Here is a 17,896-nt window from a genome sequence, read left to right as displayed (position 1 = left end):
CATTCTGTGTTTCTGCCACCCGCTAGGCTCAGAGGCCTCTACTCAACCCTCTGTGTCCAGGGGCAGGTGGAGGAACAGAGTGCATGGAGGGTCACCCCGGAGGAGTTTGCCTGCTAGCCTTGAGCGTGGCATCCAGCACATCTCCCTGTGTCCCACTGGCCAGAACCCAAGCCCAAGGTCACATCTGACTGTGAGGAGGGCTGAGAAATGTGGCTTCACTGTGTAACAGGGAGAAAAGGAAACCTTCTTCCTTTGTCTGTTGTTGTTTAGTTGCTTGGTTGTGTCCGACTCTTTGTGGCCCCGTGGACTGTAGCCTGCCAGGCTCCTCTGTCCATGGGGTTCTCCAGGCAAGGATACTGGCGTGGGTTGCCATTTCCTCCTCCAGGGGATCTTCTCTACCCAGGGATTGAACCCAAATCTCCTGCACTGCCAATTGGGTTCTTTACCACTGAGCCACCTAGGAAGCCCCTTCTTTTCTCTGCCACTCATTAAATAGCTTTTCCCAAAGGACATCATCTTAGGGGGTTGGGGGTCAGCAGTCCTACTAGAACACTTCTAACAGTATGATTTATTTATTTATTTATTTTAGATTCTTTTTTTTTTTGCCACACTGTGTGGCATGTGAGATCATAGGTCCCTGACCAGGAATTGAACCCACACTCCCAGGCAGTGTAAGTGCAGAGTCTTAGCCAGTGGACCACCAGGGGAGTCCCTCCAACAGTGTGATTTAAAGAAGTTTTATTCATCGCCATGGACCTCACCTCCACATATAAAATGGCTTAAATAGAAAAATATGTTTTGAAAAGCAAAACAAAGATGTAAAAAATGATTTTGAAATATCCATTCATAGGTTGTGAACTACCTTTAAGGGTTAAATCTTGTGTTTCCTACCCTGAACGTGTCTAAGTCTGTTTTCAAGGACACTTGGTTGACGCTGCAGGAGCATTGTCTTATTTGGTGTACTACGTGTCCCAGGGCTCAGCCAGCCAGGCAGCAGCACCAGGAACAGTAACAGTGAATTTTCCCTCCTGGTCCACGTTCATGGAACCATCAAATGTGCCCCCAGAGCCTCTCCATCACGGAGACAGCACAAATCGCTGTTTTGATCAGGTCCACTGACTCGCGTAGCCTGATTTTTCTGCACATAAAGAGGTGCAACAAGTGGGGGATTTAATGGCCCAGAATTCAGCCATGGATTTTCCCTTATGTTTTCATTTTATTGTGATCAGATGGTTTTCTGAGGGCTGAGATTACCTTCATGCTGTTGGAAGAACAAACACTCAGGAGGTGAAAGTTGAACCAGTCCCTGCCTTCTTTGCAATGCCTGCACCTCCACGTCTGCCTGTTTATGGACAATTCTGAAGAACAGGGAGTTTGGCCCAGGCTTTGGTTGCACTTGCGTACATGCGTGTATACGTGCTAAGTCGCTTCAGTTGTGTCTGACTCTATGTGACCCTATGGACTGTAGCCCGCCAGGCTCCTCTGTCCATGGGGTTCTCCAGGCAAGAATACTGGAGTGGGTGGCCATGCCCTCCTCCAGGGGATCTTCCCAGCCCAGGGATCAAACCCATGTCTCTTACGTCTCCTGCATGGGGAGGAGGGTTCTTTACCACTAGTGCCACCTGGCTGGTCAGATCCACTCATCACTTGCCTCTTCATTCACAAGACTTGTGTCTAACAGATTCTCGTATGACAAAGGAGCGAACATATCCTATGTGAAAAGTGCAGAAGAATGATGCCAAACAGTAGCAGCGCAATAACTAATAATACATTTGTAAGCGCCAGTGATGTGTCAGACACCACTCCAAGCCCTTTCTAAGTTGATTTTCACCACCACTCTTTGAGGTGGATGCTCTGATTCACAAGGTAGAGACAAGGAAACAGGGTCACAGAGAATACATTTCTTTCCCAGCATCCCAAATCTCTCATTTAAAATCAGGACCATATTGCTCTGAAGCTTTCTACTCCACAAAGCTTGCTCCAAACTCTTTCTATTCCACTGTGCTCCTTTAAGATTGATTCAGATTTGGTTTTAATTTGTTATTTTATTGAAGTATAGTTGCTCTACAATGCTGTGTTAAAATGAACATTTCTACTGTATAGCGATGTGAACCAGCCTTATATATATGCATATCCCCTCTTTTTTGGATTTCCTTCCCATTCAGGTCACCACTGACCACTGAGTAGAGTTCCCTGCGCTATAGAGCCGGTTCTCATTAGTTATAGGAATTCCCAGATGGTACTAGTGGTAAAGGACCCGCCTGCCAATGCAGGAGACGTAAGAGATGCCAGTTGGATATGGTCGGAAAGATCCCCTGGAGGAGGAAATGGCAACCCACTTCAGTATTCTTGCCTGGAGAATCCCATGGATACAGGAGCCTGGCGGGATCCAGTCCGTGGTGTCGCAAAAGGGGAAGCAACTTGACACACAATCATTAGCTATCTGTTTTATGCATAGTAGTGTGTGTCTGTCAATCCCAATCACAGAGTTCATTTTTAAATAAGTACCACCAGCAGGGGGCACTGTGCAGTCAGCCTGCTGTAAGCGCACAGATGACTGGTGGCCTCGGTTAGCAGCTGAGTGCTGACCTGCTCCCGCCCCTGTGCCCTAGGTTTCCACCTGGAGCAGCACCTGAGTGAAGTGGCGCTACAGACGGCCCTTGCCAGCTCTTCCAGGCACTATGCCGGCCGGTCCTTCCAGATATTCCGGGCCCTCAAACAACCTCTGTCAGCACACGCCTTGTCGGACCTCCTCTCCAGGCTGGTGGAGGTGATTGGCGAGCACGGAGATGAGATTCAGGTACAGAAGGAAAGCTAGTGCAGTCACCCTTCTCTGCATGCAGAGATGAGGAGTTAATGACTTTCTTTGAACTTCCTCCTGCCAATTATCCCAGCCATTCAGACATGTATAATTTATTTAAAAATTCTAGAGGTTGACTTTTGTTTTTACAAATCTCTCTCCAGAGGGGGTGCTGTTCTAGAAATTCAGTGGACACTTTTATTGAGCCAATAACTGAAATCCTTTGGCGACTCTTTGTTTTTATTGATTTTGTTTGGTGGGGCCTGGGGGAGGTATTTTGTCTTGTTTTTGTCTTTTTACTAACAACCTGAGATGCTGTTGTGCAGCCTGCTCACCCAGAGAAGGGGAGAGGGGTTCTGTTGTGTCTGTGCAGAGCACCACTCCTGTCTGTATGGCTGGCCTTCGATAAACTGAGAAAACCTAGAGAAATAGTGGGCAGAGTAGATGCCCCAACAGGACCCTGTGGACTGTGGAACCTGGAGGCTGGAGAGTTGAACAGTTGGAAAGCCAGGGGCATTACAAGCTCCGTAGCTGAGGCCAAGCCCTTCTTTTCCATCAGAAATGTTCTGCATCTCAGAGGGCTGTACATCTGAGACTGCAGCTTTTTTTTCTCCTCTGGCCATTGGAAGCACACTTTAGAATGCCCAGAGTCACAGCCCTTCTCATCCTTCATCTCTTAATCTCTGGCTTCCAGATGTTGCCACGCTGTATTTCAAATGTCCACCATCCCCCTCAGCAAGGGGCCACACTTGCCCACTATAGCCTTACCCCTCCCTGTTGGGTTTTGAATGAGACTGATCTGTTGAAAACCTCACATCTAGGGAGAGAAATCATCATGATTACCTGCTAACTCCTAAGCCATCTGAGTTTCCTAAGTAGCCCTTAAAATTTCTTTGTAAATTAAAGTAGCCATGACTATCCAGCTTTCAAAGATGGTATCAGCATTTGAATAAAGTTTGTATCCATTAAGTTTATCTTCAAGATGCTAGCAGTGATTGTAAGTGGCGCAGAATGTTGTCTTTGTGTGTATGGCAGGGCTATGTCATGGAAGCCCTTCTTACCCTGGAAGCTGCCGTGGACAACTTGTCTGACTGCTTGAAGAACACTGATCTCTTAACTGTACTGTCTCGGTGAGTATCAGCTGAGCAATATTTTAAAATCAGATACACTGTACTGAATATTTTGGAGAAGCTTAGACTTTGGGCAAAGTCTAAAGAGCAAATCTGGTTTTTTGAAGTCTGTTTGTGACCTGAGAAAGTATGTATGACATTTCCTTCAGTTTAAAAAAAAAAAAAAGGAAATTACAACAGACACATATATACACAGGAAGTTAGACAATGTGTTATTTCTAAGTAATACAAATATTAGTTTTTTTCAATTTCCTATTTCTATGAGTATTTTTCATATTTTATATAATTATCCTATTTATCACATTTTATAGAAACAAGCTAAGCATTCTTTTTTAAATGCATATATGCAAGACTTATCTGATCCATTGCCATAAAAACATTTGAAATAAATGTTGATTTTACTTGAAATTTCTACCTTAGGATCTTTCTTTTTTAGTTTTTAATTCCTTTTGTTCCTGTCAATGTTTAATAACCCATTTTAAATCATTCACAGTTCCATATTCTGTTTGGAAAATTAAGCTCATCTTGCTTGAAATTGAATCAGTAATGTTATAGTAGGTTGGACCTTGTTTCATTTTTAAGGTGAACATTTTTGTAATAGGTAATTTTAGTGTAATTACTAACATCATATATATTTATCTGTATAAACCCACAGGTTAATCTATATCAGTAAAAATTCAGCAACAATGTTGATAGAAATAGACTTAGAAATCATTTTTCATAAATTTTATAAGTGCAAAAATTGTCCTTTAACATAAGCATTTACATTTTTCTTTCTAGATATTTCTGTATCTGTTCTTTTTATCGGTCAGTTAATAAGAGTATTAACATTTATACCTATTAGATACATTTTATTTCATAATTATTCTCACCTAAATTCAAACAAAAATTAAATGAATGATCAGTAAACTTTAGAGCCAACTGCTTATTTCTTTAACTTTTCAATAAGTTAAAGGCAGTATTTGGTTTTGTTGTTTTGTTAGTGAGGATTGTTCCAATTAAGTTTGGTTTTTCACAGCATTATATTTAAGAATAAGGAAACATATTCCTTTTCATTTAAGAATGTGGAAAAAAATGATTAGAAAGTAATATTTCCAAGGAATGATTTCCCCACATTGTTGATGGATCTTAAAAGGACTAGCCTTTCACTGAAATGCACTGGATTCCTACTGAACTCTTCAATTTTTATACCCAGCTCTTCATCACCAGACTTAAGCTCTAACACTAAACTGACAGCTAGCAGAAAGAGCACAGGACAGCTCAATGTGAACCCTGGGGCAGCTAGCGGCAACACAGCAACTGCAGAGCGCAGCCGGCATCAAAGGAGCTTCTCTGTGCCCAAGAAGTTCGGTGTTGTTGACCGGTCCTCAGACCCACCTCGGAGTGCCACCCTGGACAGAATTCAGGCCTGTACCCAACAAGGCCTCTCATCGAAAACCAGAAGCTCATCCTCCTTGAAGGACAGCCTCACTGACCCATCACACATAAACCATCCAACCAACCTGTTGGCCACCATCTTTTGGGTCACGGTGGCTTTGATGGAATCCGATTTTGAGTTTGAATACCTAATGGCCCTGAGGCTGCTGAACAGACTGCTGGCTCACATGCCACTTGATAAAGCTGAGAACCGAGAAAAACTAGAGAAACTCCAGGCGCAGCTCAAGTGGGCAGACTTTTCAGGGTTGCAGCAGCTGCTGTTGAAGGGGTTCACCTCCCTCACCACCACCGACCTTACATTGCAGCTGTTCAGTTTGCTGACACCAGTGTCCAAAGTATCCATGGTGGACTCATCTCAAGCCATTGGTAAAGCTCACACTCTTAAGTTCTGGTCATGGTGGAACATGTGTTTAGTGTAATAAGATAATGTGGGCTTAGTGCTTTTAATGATTGTGTTTAAAAATGGCTCTTTGGGAATAGTTTATTTTTTATTTTAAAATTTGTATAGAAGTTTTTCTTTAATTATTTTAAATTTATTTTTTAATGTGCTGGGTCTTTGCTGCAAGCAGGCTTTCTCCAGTTGTGGCAAGTGGGGGCTGCTCTTCATTGTGGTGGCTTCTCTTGTTGCGGAGCACAGGCTCAAGCGTGCGTGAGCCTCCGCAGTTGTGGCACGTCAGCTCAGTAGTTGCTGCTCCCAGGCTCTGGAGCGCAGGCTCAATAGTTGTGGTGCATGGGCTTACTTGCTCTGCAGCATGTGGCATCTTCTTGGACCAGGGATCGAACTTGGGTCTCCTACATGGGCAGGAGGATTCTCCACCACTGAGCCACTAGGGAAGCCCTGTAAAAGTCTTAACTATGTATATTGTAGATGTTTTTAAGGCAGTTGCATAAAAGGGGCAAGAATAATACATGAGATTTTTCTTTCTGCTTTCCAGATCACATTGCAGACAGTGCTAGTTTATCCCATTGCTCTTATACAGACATTTTCTCTTTTTTCTTAACTCTTAAATCTTTTATTTTTCTGAGCCTTTATTTTCCTCTTGAAAATTCCTTTGGTTCCCTGTTGTTTTGAATTAAATCAGCAAACCAGATTTTCAATACCATGGCATGTGGCCCACAATTCTCTCCAGGAAGCCAAAGCTTAATACAGTAGAACTAAGCTGATCCTCATCATTTCAAAGAATCTTTCTGATAACTTAAATTGATTGGCCTGTGTCTTTTCAAACAAGTTTTCCTTGAAATACATTTTTTTGATAAAAACTTCAAACTAGTGCTTCAGTTCATTTTAATCCACTTTTTAAAATCTATGCCAACAATCATTCTTATTTGCAACAGTCGATAGCATGACAGCACCGTACCTGAAAATTGCGAATCTACTTCAGTGCCTGCTTTGAACGGATGCCATTGTGGTTGTACATTTATCATGGATTTTATGTTAGATCAAAGTTACTTCAAAAGGCTGCTTTTGCATCTCCTCGGAACAAAATCTATAATAGGCCTTCCTGCTGTTAATGGCTCAAATGCCCCATATTCACGTGTCTCCGTTTGTATCTTCTCTAATCCAGGGTTTCCACTGAATGTCTTATGTCTTCTGCCCCAGCTGATACAGCATTTTGAAAACCCCAACCAGTTCTGTAAGGATGTAGCTGAGAGAATCGCTCAGGTATGCCTTAAGGCTTCACCCTCAGGCAGATCCAAGACCCAATGTTGGACAGCAGTGACCAGGCGTGGGGTGATACGTTTCATAAACCTGAAGAGACTAACTGATATCACTAGTAATTCACGTTTCTGGGTGGCTGAGTCACATGGTCATTTCATTATTGAGAAAATAAGTGGGAAAAAAACTGGTGAAAATTAAATGACTAAGTATTCTGTAGCTGCCCCCAAAAATGTATCGATCCGTTTTCCAGGCTGCTAGGGCTTAGAGCAAAATTGCTAACATTTCTTCCTTATTCATCAGGCTGTTGTATCACTAGTTGACTTTCTTCTCGTAAAAGGTTTGTTTGGAAGAGAAGAACCCCAAACTTTCCAATCTTGCACACGTCATGACTCTTTATAAAACACACAGCTACACGAGGGACTGTGCCACGTGGGTCAATGTGGTCTGCCGGTACCTTCATGAAGCCTATGCTGACATCACCTTGAATATGGTTACCTACCTGGCAGAGGTAAGTTCCTGAATTGAGGATAAAGTCTATTATAGTTTCTATGGGTAAAATAGTGGGCTTCCCTCATAGCTCAGTTGGTAGAGAATCTGCCTGCAATGCAGGAGACCCAGCTTCGATTCCTGGGTCGGGATGATCCCCTGGAGAAGGAAATGGCAATCCACTCCAATATTATTGCCTGAAAAATCCCGTGGACAGAGGAGCCTGGCAGGCTGACAAGAATCAGACAAAACTTAGCGACTAAGCCACCACCACCACCATGGGTAAAATATGTATGTGAAACTGATAATAAGAGCCTTAACCTCATTTATTCATCATGTATTCACTTACTATATATTATCATAGATGCTGTATAGAATCAGTTAAAACAACTGATTCTCACAATAACTCAGTGATTATAACAGAGAACCTGAGAATCAGCAGGTTTAGTAATCTACAAGTGTAAGGTGTCAGAGCAGCCTTTGAAATGATATATAGCTGCCTCCAAAGCGTAAACTCCTTTTTACTACCCTGGTACCTGTCAGCACATGCCAGAGACAGGAAGATTTTCTTCAAATTATTCTGGTGTTCAATCTTATTTAAGGACTTAACTATGTTTAATGGTTGTGTGCTCTGAACTCATTAACAAAGCATATATTTTTGAAGATGCTCATTTTTCCACACAATAGATTTGTGTAATTATTTCCTTGTTTGTTAACAGATCAGTCCTTTTGGCCACTTTCGATGTGGAATCTCAGCATTTCTCTGAATCGCTTCTATTATCTTTTAGTTTTGAACAGTAACTTTTGTCATTATGTCTGTCACAGCAATTTGCTTATTATTTTCCTTTCCTTTTTGAAAATATCATTGACTTCTTTCTTGATTATAAAAGCAGTATGTGTTTGTAGCAGAAAATTCAGAAGGTACAGAACAGTAAAAAAAAAAAAAAAGAAAGAAAGAAAAATCATCCAAAATAATTAAAATTATCCAGAGAGAAACACTAGTAAGATTTTGTTGGGTGTCCTTCCTGTGTTATTTGTCTAACACACACCCATTTACATTAGTGTTAGCATCATTTATTATATAGAAACTATATATTCCTTATTATTTCACTTAATATAGCTAATATCTTTTACTGTCTTTAAAAACATTCTATTGAATACATAGTATTTCATCATACGGATTACCATAATTTATGTATCCATTTCCCTAGTGTTTGATATTTAAATTGCTCACAGAGCTTTCTTGTTTTGTGTGTGATTTTTCTCTTTTTTTTTTACCATTATAACTAATGCCTTGGTGAAATCTCATACTTAAATCTTAGTATCTGTCTCTAGGTTTGGAAAAGTTCCTAAAAAATGTAATTATTATTTCAAAAGATATGAACCCTTTTAGTTATCTTGATCTCAATTGCCAGATTATCCAAGTTAACGTTTCCACCAATGATTTCTACCCTTTCCTATATCCTCCCCGGTACTGTCATCAATTTGATAACTTATAAATGTATCTCTTTTGTTTTCATTTGTAATTTTCAGTCACTGTTGGTGTTTGATGCTTTCCTTTTGAGGTTTATTTTGTATTCCATTGTGTAAATTTTTTTCAGGTCTTTAAAAAAAATTTTTATAAGCATTTTTCTTTTTTAAAAGAGCTTTTATTTACTTATTTATTAGGCTGTGCTGCATGGCATTGTGGGATCTTAGTTTCTCGAGCAAGAATCACCCCCTGTGCCCCTTGCTGGGGAAGCACAGAGTCTTAACCACGGGACCACCGGGGAAGTCCCTGAATATTATGTTTATATATCAGACCTACAGCATTGCCTTTGATAACATCTCCACCTCTTCAGTAGTTAGTATTTTCTTTTCCCATCTAAGGAAATGTGCAGGCATAAAGGTACTAGGAGACCTTGGTGCTTCTGTGTGGAAATCTGGTGTCAGATGACTCACCCTGCGCGTTGCCCCCACAGCTTCTGGAGAAGGGCCTCCCCAGCATGCAGCAGCCCCTCCTGCAGGTGATCTACAGCCTGCTCAGCTACATGGACCTTTCTGTCGTTCCTGTAAAGCAGTTCAACGTGGAAGTTCTGAAGACCATTGAAAAATACGTGCAAGTGAGTATTGAACCAGGATGTTTCCAGACAGTCATTCCAGAAAGACAGCTTTTGCACGGAGCTCGTACTTGGCCACAGTTATATGGGTGCCAGGCTACGTGTTCATTTATCGATGTCCATAACACACTGAGAGCGGCCAAGACGGTGGCTGACCACCACCCTGAGCGGCTTCCTGAGGAGAAAGACACGACCAGGCCGCAGTGCGTTCCTGAGCCTTCAGAGGACACGTCTCTGAAAGCATGTCCTGGCTTGGGGGGCAGGGGCAGGGTCTTGTTTGAGGGGTTCTATTTCAAAGGAGAAGGAAGAAGCAACTTGTGTGTGCCTGGTTCTAGATCAGGTGTTTTAGATGAGAAGGGTTAATTCAGAGGTGAAAATTGTCACTTAGGGTCGAAGGAACTAAGGCTAAGAAATCGGCATACTTGTACTTGAAAATACTCCAAAAAAACAAAACATACTGTGTACTTGGTGAGTTTCAGAGTTCAAGGACAAATGCTCGGTTTTCTCTGGTTAAACTCATTGACTAAGCCTGACAATTTTAAATATTTTTTTCCCAATCTTCACTTCACCAGTCACGTTACTTGCAGAATTTGCAAATGCTAAAAATGATTTTCAAGCTTTTTTTTTTCTCCACGTGGCATTGCTCCAATAACAGTTGTACCATGTGGTAGATGTTCGTTATTGCTTTCTCACTTGACACTCACGAGAGACAGAGGGTCAGTTCACATCTTTGCCACTTGTTAAAAAAAAAATTGTTTTATTAGACTACCTGTTCTTCGTCCTGTGGATCATCCCTGGTTCTTGAGATCTTATCTTGAATGGTGGCTAATTTCATATCAAACCATGACCTCCCTTGTGCAGAATTAAACAATGAAGGGAATGCGTTTTACTTCATGTGCTTTTACTCCAAGTCCTAGGCAAATAATAACGTTTATCAGGCTGATTATCCATGTGCAGTAGTTTTATGGGAGAAGTGTCTCGGTCTGCCTGGGAGTCGTCAGAGACACAAAGATGGTGAAACACAGTGAGACTTACAGAAGAGTAGGAGTTTGATAAGGAAGGAGAGGAAGGGCATTCCAGGATGAGCGAATAGCATGAGGAAAAGCGCAGAGGTTAGCGACATCGGCCGCTATGGCGAATTCCAGGGCAGATTACCCATGTAGGGCTTGCTCAAAGAGTGTGGACTCCTCCTTGTCCACCAGGGGGAGCTCCTGAAGATGTTTAAGCGGGGAAGTGGCTTGAGCTGAAGATTCTGGAAAGATCACTGTAGCTGGAATGGGTTTGATGGACCCAAGGAGAGGCTGCAAGTGGGGAAACCAGTTAAGAAACCACTGAAATAGTCCAGGGAGGATTCAGCTGAGTCCATGCCAACAGGAATAGAGGTGGGCAGGGGTAGGGGTCAGATTCTCAGGAGGGAGGGAAGAGGGGGGTGAAGAATGGTTCCCAGACTCCGGGGTTAGGTCATGAGAAGGCTGAGGGCAGAGGTCAGACGCCCAGGAAGCAAATGGAGCAGAAAGAGCCAGAGAAGCAGGGAGCGTGGATGGAAACTGGAGGCAGGGAGAATCTTGAGGAGGAGACAGTAGCATATCTGCAATGAAGGGTGGAGATTTTTTGTTTTATTTTGCTTTTCAAATTAAGGAAGTACCTCATTAGAAAAAGCGGTACCTTGTTATTTTAACCTTCTGTTTATTTAAATGTGGACAAAACTGGGTTTTTTTATTTGCTTATTTCCTAAATGTAGCTCCTCTTACAGATAAATTATCTTTTTTATGTCATTTGCCTTTTACTTACCAAAGAATTTCCTGTACTGTTTTAAATTAGTGAGTTCTGACAGGTCATGAGAAGTTTTAGTAGCTAGGAGCATGTTAGTTTTTTTTTTAATGAAATAATTTTTTAAGTATTGACTGACTGTTTCATTTCCTTCAGAGCATTCACTGGAGAGAAGCTCTGAATATTTTGAAGCTGGTGGTTTCTCGATCTGCCAGCCTAGTTTTGCCTTCCTACCAACACAGTGACCTCTCAAAGATAGAAATACATCGAGTGTGGACGAGCTCATCCAAGGAATTACCTGGAAAAACCCTAGACTTCCACTTTGATATTTCAGAGGTATGTTAACTGTTTCCACAAACTTTAGCATGAATACATAGTGGCAAAGTTCAAAACTAGCCGCCTAGAGAAGGGGAGGCTTACATTTATGTCAAATGAAAGCTTCTAAAGCCTAATGAGGTTCTGTTTTTTTTCTTTTTTAAGAACGCAGTCACAGGGGCTCTCATTTGGCAGCTTTTAAAAATAGAAGCTAGCCTCAGTTATATAAAAACGATTCCACAGAAAAGACAATTTTTAAAATGGAATGATCTTAAGCATTTTAAACCATGACCTTCACTCATTCTTTATCTGACTGCTGCCACGTCCCGTCTGGTATCTGCAACCTTGTTTCCTGAACTGTAGCCAAACCAGTGAATGACCGAGATTTTTGGAATCGGCCCTTATGGTCATTTCCCCAAGCCACACTGCTTTTTTTCTTTAATAATTTTTTTAAGTTGATATGTTGTATTTTCATTTTTATTAAGTTCCAGTTTTTTGGGTGGGGTCACATGGCATTCAGGATTTTAGTTGCCCGACCGGGGATCAAACCCACGGCCCCTGCAGTGGGCACATGGAGTTCTAAAAACTGCACCATCAGCGAAGTCTCCCACAATGCTTTTCACAGTACCACTATTTAAATTCTTGGCTTAAGAAAGGGAATGTGGAGAGAAGAGACCTATGAACCGAACTAAGGAGTCAGGAAGAAACGAGGACACAATATAGTCCGATTTACCTGCTGGTCCATGAACAAACTTTTGGAAACCTGCACTTAAGTGTGTTAGTCAAAGATATAAAAATACATTTGCTTTCCTGTCTCTCCTACCCCATGACCGAAAAGCCCCCTAAAGCAGACACCGTGGCCTGTCGGCTTTGTAATTACGGTCTGTACAGTGTCTAATGCATGAACGTACTTCATATTCTTCAGCTTGGCTGAATCCATCAGTTCACTAAATAAATAAACTAGGTCTGCTGACATGCAACTTACTGGCTCAGTTGTAGCCAGATTGGGTTTTTTCAGTCATCTCATTGACCATTCAACACTCAGGATGAGACACTGTTTATTGCTACTGTTGTGATATTTATATATGACATTAAGGTATCAAATCAATATTTTTCCATTTTAAACAGTTTATATTGCTAGGGTAGGAGAGGGGAGCTTACTCTTTTACTAAAGTTTATTCTGTTCCAAAGAGGTACAGAAGACCTGTAGCCAGTCAGCTGCACGCCCCAGAGACCCAGTTGCTCCAGAAAGATGGGCCTGGAGAGACAGGTGGAACACTCCCAGCCAGGGTCTCTCATCTCTGAATGTGGGCCTGTGAACAGGTTTCTGCAGAGACCCCCTTGTGGCTGAAGTTTGAGAGGTGCTGCCTACCCAGCTACCACATTACAGACCTCTCAGGAGTGAAATTTCGTAAATGTTGCCCAAGAACCTGGCCCTGACTCTTTCCTTTAAATAATTGAAATCATAGATTTAAATAAATTTTTAAATACTTGAGAGTATAAGATTGGCAATTACAGGTTGGGATGAGGGGAAGGAATTTTGATCTTGTTATAAGAAAGTCTTTCAAGCTTAAACATCTGAAAGTAATTTGCTTTTCTGTATGTTTCTTTTCTCATCTTTATAGTCATTTGTGAAGTGTATTTAAGAACAAGCAATTGGATTTGTTTTCAGCTGCTCAAGAGGGTGGGAAGGTGTTGAAGATGCAAAATGGTTTGTGTGTTAGTCACTCAGTTGTGTCTGAGTCTTTGCAACCTCAGAGACTGTAGCTTGCCAGGCTCCTCTTTCCATGGAATTCTCCAGGCAAGAACAGTGGAGTGGGTAGTCATTCCCTTCTCCAGGGTATCTTCCCAACCCAGGGGTTGAACCTCAGTCTCCCGCCCTGAAGGCCGATTCTTTACCATCTGAGCCACCAGGGAAGCAAAATGGTTTAGGATGTGTTCTTGAACATCAGGGAAATGAGCCTCCACGTAACACCGAACTTCTCTATGTTTTCATCAAATAAGCAGTTCTTGGTGGCTGCTGGGAGACCGAGCCATGTACCAAGGACTGTGGATGAGAGAGAAGAATGCATGTTTCTCCTCTCTCCCTGCAGACGCCTATCATTGGGAGACGGTATGATGAACTGCAGAACTCCTCTGGGCGTGACGGGAAGCCCAGGCCCATGGCCGTCACCCGGAGTGCATCCTCCACCTCCTCGGGCTCCAACTCCAACGTCCTTGTCCCTGTCAGCTGGAAAAGGCCCCAGTACTCCCAGGTAAAGAGTCCTCGACTTGCAGGGTTGGACAGGAGCTTAGGGGCCCTATAGAACCCAGCTGTGATATGCGATTTGGGCAGCCACCCTCCTGATGTCACCCACCTGGGCATCAGCACTTCAGTGATGAGGAGCTCATGGCATCCGTATTCCGAGGGGACCTCTTTACTCTTTGAACAGGTCATTATGTTGAGTTGAAGTCTGACACTCTGTTGCTTCTACTTATTGATCCTAGTTCTCTTAAGGCTTAGAAAATGCAATCAGATCTCTCACGTGGCAGCCCTTCAGACACTTAACCTACCCGCTCTTCCACTCACCCAGATGAGTCCTCTTTCCTCCAAATAATACATCCTAGTTCTCCTGACCAATCCTCTGTGGCAGGCCTGCACGCTGTCCTGCGAGCCAGCCCTGGATCCGGGTTCACGCATGGCTGACATGAGCAGAGCAGGCGCCCAGATTTCTCCATGCTTGCGTTGTCTCCATTCATCCCATGGGTTATTGATGTCAAGTGAAACCTGTGCGTTATTTAGGGCTCTCTGGGTGACATGTGCCAGAAGCCCAGTGAAAAACTGCCTGAAGTGAAAAAGGAATGTGTTCACTTCCGTATTGCGGCTTCAAGTGGAGCTGGATTCTAGCACACAGAATCCTTAGACCCTTTCCCTCCTCCTCACAGCCCCACCTTCCTGTTCCAAAGTCCTGCTTTCCTCTCTGCTGACTTCATCCTCAGGCAGGTTCTTCCCTGTGAGGCACCAGCGACCTCTGGCAGCTCCAGATTTACATGGTCTTTGCCTCTGACCATTTCAGGGTAGAGGCCTTCCCTCCCTGGCATCCGCAGGAATTCTAGAGAAAATTAAAGTGTTAGTTGCTCAGCCGTGTCTGACTCTTGGCTGACCCCATGGACTGTAGCCCGCCAGGCTTCTCAGTCCATGGGATCTTCCAGGCAAGAATACTGGAGTGGGTTGCCATTCCCTTCTCCAGTGGATCTTCCCAACCCAGGGATCAAACCCAGGTCTCCTGCATTACAGGCAGATTGTGTACTGTCTGAGTCATCAGGGAAGCCCCATTCTAGAGAAAGGATTCTTGCAATCCCTACGAGGGAGGAAAAGTGTCCCCTGGTGGGAGAAGAGCCGTCCCAAGATGAGAGAGGAGCTGCATTACCGGGAGAAGGAGAAATGGACGCTGTGCAGAGCTGGCCCTGGATCCGACTGTGCAAACCCCTTAGTGTGCACGCCCAGCAGGACTCATCCTCACTCTCAGAGGCTGGGAAGATGGAGCCCTCAGTGCAGCCCCCTGCTGGAGCCAAGCTGGTTCTCAGCGGGTGTTCACTGTGGGTTGAACAGAGAACCCGCTCTACTCTCTTGGGGGTTTGGAAAGAGAAAACACATGCAGAGCCCCGTTCCATGATCCTCTGTATTTCCTTCCCAGAATTGCAAAATGCCCACTAAAGCCTAGAGAAAGAGGTTAACAAATCCGCTGCCATTCTTCAACATCAAGGTCCTCCTGTCTTTGACAGGAGTGAAAGTGACACCATATTGAGTGTCTCAAGAAGGATGCAGGGAACTGAGTTACATCAAGAAGGAAGATCTGGGAATGATCCTGGCCTCCTTGTAGGCTCCATATTAACTTAAATCAGGTTAAAAAGGAAAAAAAAAATCATTTCCAAGCGACTAGGGTGATTGCTTTAAGAGTGGCTCTGAAGCACGTTGACGTTTTTTAGGCTCTGGTTACTCATCTTTTTCATTCTAAACTCACCCATCATTCTGAGACCTACTTGATCTATGTCATTGGAAAATGTGATGATTTGTGGAAGAGTCCCAATGCTTTAAGAACTGAAAAGTAAGGTTTATGAAGAAAAGCAAAAGGAATTGAATCTGTTTAACTATAGGAAGAATAAGTTGAGAAAGATTTAACATGCCTTGCAAATAATCAAATTCTGCAGAAAGTAAAGCTATCTTCCCATTTGGGGTAGAGAGATTTGAATTGTAACATGAGAGATTTAATTTAGGCGTAAGGAAGGGCTTGCTAATGACTGAAAGTTGTAGCACACAAGAAAGATGACCAAGGGGAGTAATGAGTATCTGCTAAGAACCAAGGGACTGACTTTCATATCCTCTCCCTTAGGAATGTTCAGATCAGCACTGTCCAGTAGACATACAATGTGAGCCTCATTTAAATATTTCTAACAGTCATCTTCTGAAAAAAGGGAAAAAAAAAAAAGGCAGGTCAAGTTAATTTTAGTAACATTTTAGCCAATATAGCTAAAATATTTCTCAGCATATAATCAATGTATAATCATTGATGAGCTATTTCACACTCTTCTTTCATACCAGATCTTCATGTATTTTACATCTCTCTGTTCTCACTGGGTACATCTCAGGTAATTAGCCCTGTGTGGCTGATGGCCACAGGATTACAGCAGATTTGATCACAGGTCCCCAGATTAAAACCTGTGTGCTTCTTTTCCAGAAGAGGACCAAAGAGAAGTTGGTGCACGTCCTTTCTCTGTGTGGCCAGGAAGTAGGATTAAGCAAGAATCCATCAGTAAGTTCTGTCATGTGTCATATTTATTTTGGTATTGTTATGGCTTTTGCTTTTGGTCATGTAGTTTAGAGGATTCAACTATGAATTACAAGTATGATAGCCATCATCTTGATCAATGTCTTAGACTTCTCTCCACACTATGATTTTTAATCTTTAGTTTAGAAACACTGAAAGGTGTTATTGACTGTCTGCTCCAGTTGGCAAACAGAAACTCAAGTTGGTAAATAAAATCTCAAGTTATTTTTATTTTTTAGTATCTTGATTTTTAAAGAATATACCCAGCCTTTCTTAAAATAGGTATATGTGACTGTCTCCTGCACTACTGTACATGATATGCATTCCTTTGGCATATAATTTTACCCTGTACACACATTTCTTAACATGATGTCACTATTTTACTCATGTAAAGGTGAAAATAGTAATATGTTTTTTTCTTGCATAAACTTCTGATACTACAGTTGGGAAAAAAATACATACCATTGGGCTTTGAAATAAAATGAAAAAGTAACAGAAGTTAACTTCTGAAGCTTTTTTAAAAATTTAGAAAATTAAAATTGTGTGTGCAAACACTGTGGCAAAAGGTTTGGTTTTCCCAGGTATTTTTATTTCATCTGTATTACAGCGTCTTTTTTAGTAACCAGAAAAGAAGATCGCAAACCAAGTTATTTTCAAGTAAAGAAGCAGCAGTTTCTCTGTGGAGTTGCTTTTAAAATTCCAAAATGTATATGCTAATGTAGTTCATGACTGGGTGAAATATGAGAGACTCATAGGTTCCTAGAGTAAAGGCTGATACTTATTATCATCCTGGAATGTGCTCTAGCAAGAAAGAAGCATTGCCTCCTTTGAAGTCACCTTCCAAGTTGCTGACTGGTGGGTTTGCTGCTGCTCCTGTGACATCACTGAGGGCAGAGGGATCAGGGATGATGACAGGGAGGGCGGGCGGAGCCTCCCAGCCCACCAGGAAGGGGAATGGCAGCCTTTATCTCTGCAGCAGCAAAGCCAGCAAGGGCCATTTCTCTCCATCCCTGTGGTTACACTTTCCCCTTCAGATCCCAACTGCCTGCTTCTGTGCTGTGGCCCTTCAAGTTAGAATTGTTTACTGTGTTACAAATAAGAAAAGCCACACTAACTAGGAAAGGGAGCATTCAGCTGAGGAAATCAGAGTGCTAGTCTCTCCGTGGATGGACCTAGAGACTGTCACAGAGTGAAGTAAGTCAGAAAGAGAAGAACAAATACCATGTAATGCCACTTATATGTGGAACCTAGAAAAATGGTACAAGTGAACTTATTTTCAAAGCAGACACAGAGACACAGATGTAGGAACAAATATGGATACCAAGCAGGGAAGGATGGGTGGGATGAACTGGGAGACTGGGATTGACAATATATACACTATTGATTAAAAG

At 42.5% G+C, this 17,896-nt stretch overlaps 1 protein-coding gene across 1 annotated transcript in view; it reads left to right on the top strand.

The window, feature by feature from the left end:
* The window catches only part of FRY (FRY microtubule binding protein), a 328,020-nt gene that overhangs the window by 277,526 nt on the left and 32,598 nt on the right, over positions 1-17,896 (top strand). The window contains exons 43-51 of the mRNA XM_052649908.1: positions 2,613-2,800; positions 3,836-3,930; positions 5,126-5,733; positions 6,933-7,030; positions 7,365-7,535; positions 9,475-9,615; positions 11,539-11,718; positions 13,791-13,952; positions 16,416-16,490. Coding sequence (XP_052505868.1) covers positions 2,613-2,800; positions 3,836-3,930; positions 5,126-5,733; positions 6,933-7,030; positions 7,365-7,535; positions 9,475-9,615; positions 11,539-11,718; positions 13,791-13,952; positions 16,416-16,490 — 1,718 coding nt within the window. The remainder of the gene's footprint in view (positions 1-2,612; positions 2,801-3,835; positions 3,931-5,125; positions 5,734-6,932; positions 7,031-7,364; positions 7,536-9,474; positions 9,616-11,538; positions 11,719-13,790; positions 13,953-16,415; positions 16,491-17,896) is intronic.

Source organism: Budorcas taxicolor, chromosome 12 (genome assembly GCF_023091745.1).
Source record: "Budorcas taxicolor isolate Tak-1 chromosome 12, Takin1.1, whole genome shotgun sequence".
NCBI lineage: Eukaryota > Metazoa > Chordata > Mammalia > Artiodactyla > Bovidae > Budorcas > Budorcas taxicolor.
The sequence above is the reverse complement of the archived record's forward strand: the minus strand, read 5'-3'. Positions and strand labels throughout refer to the sequence as shown.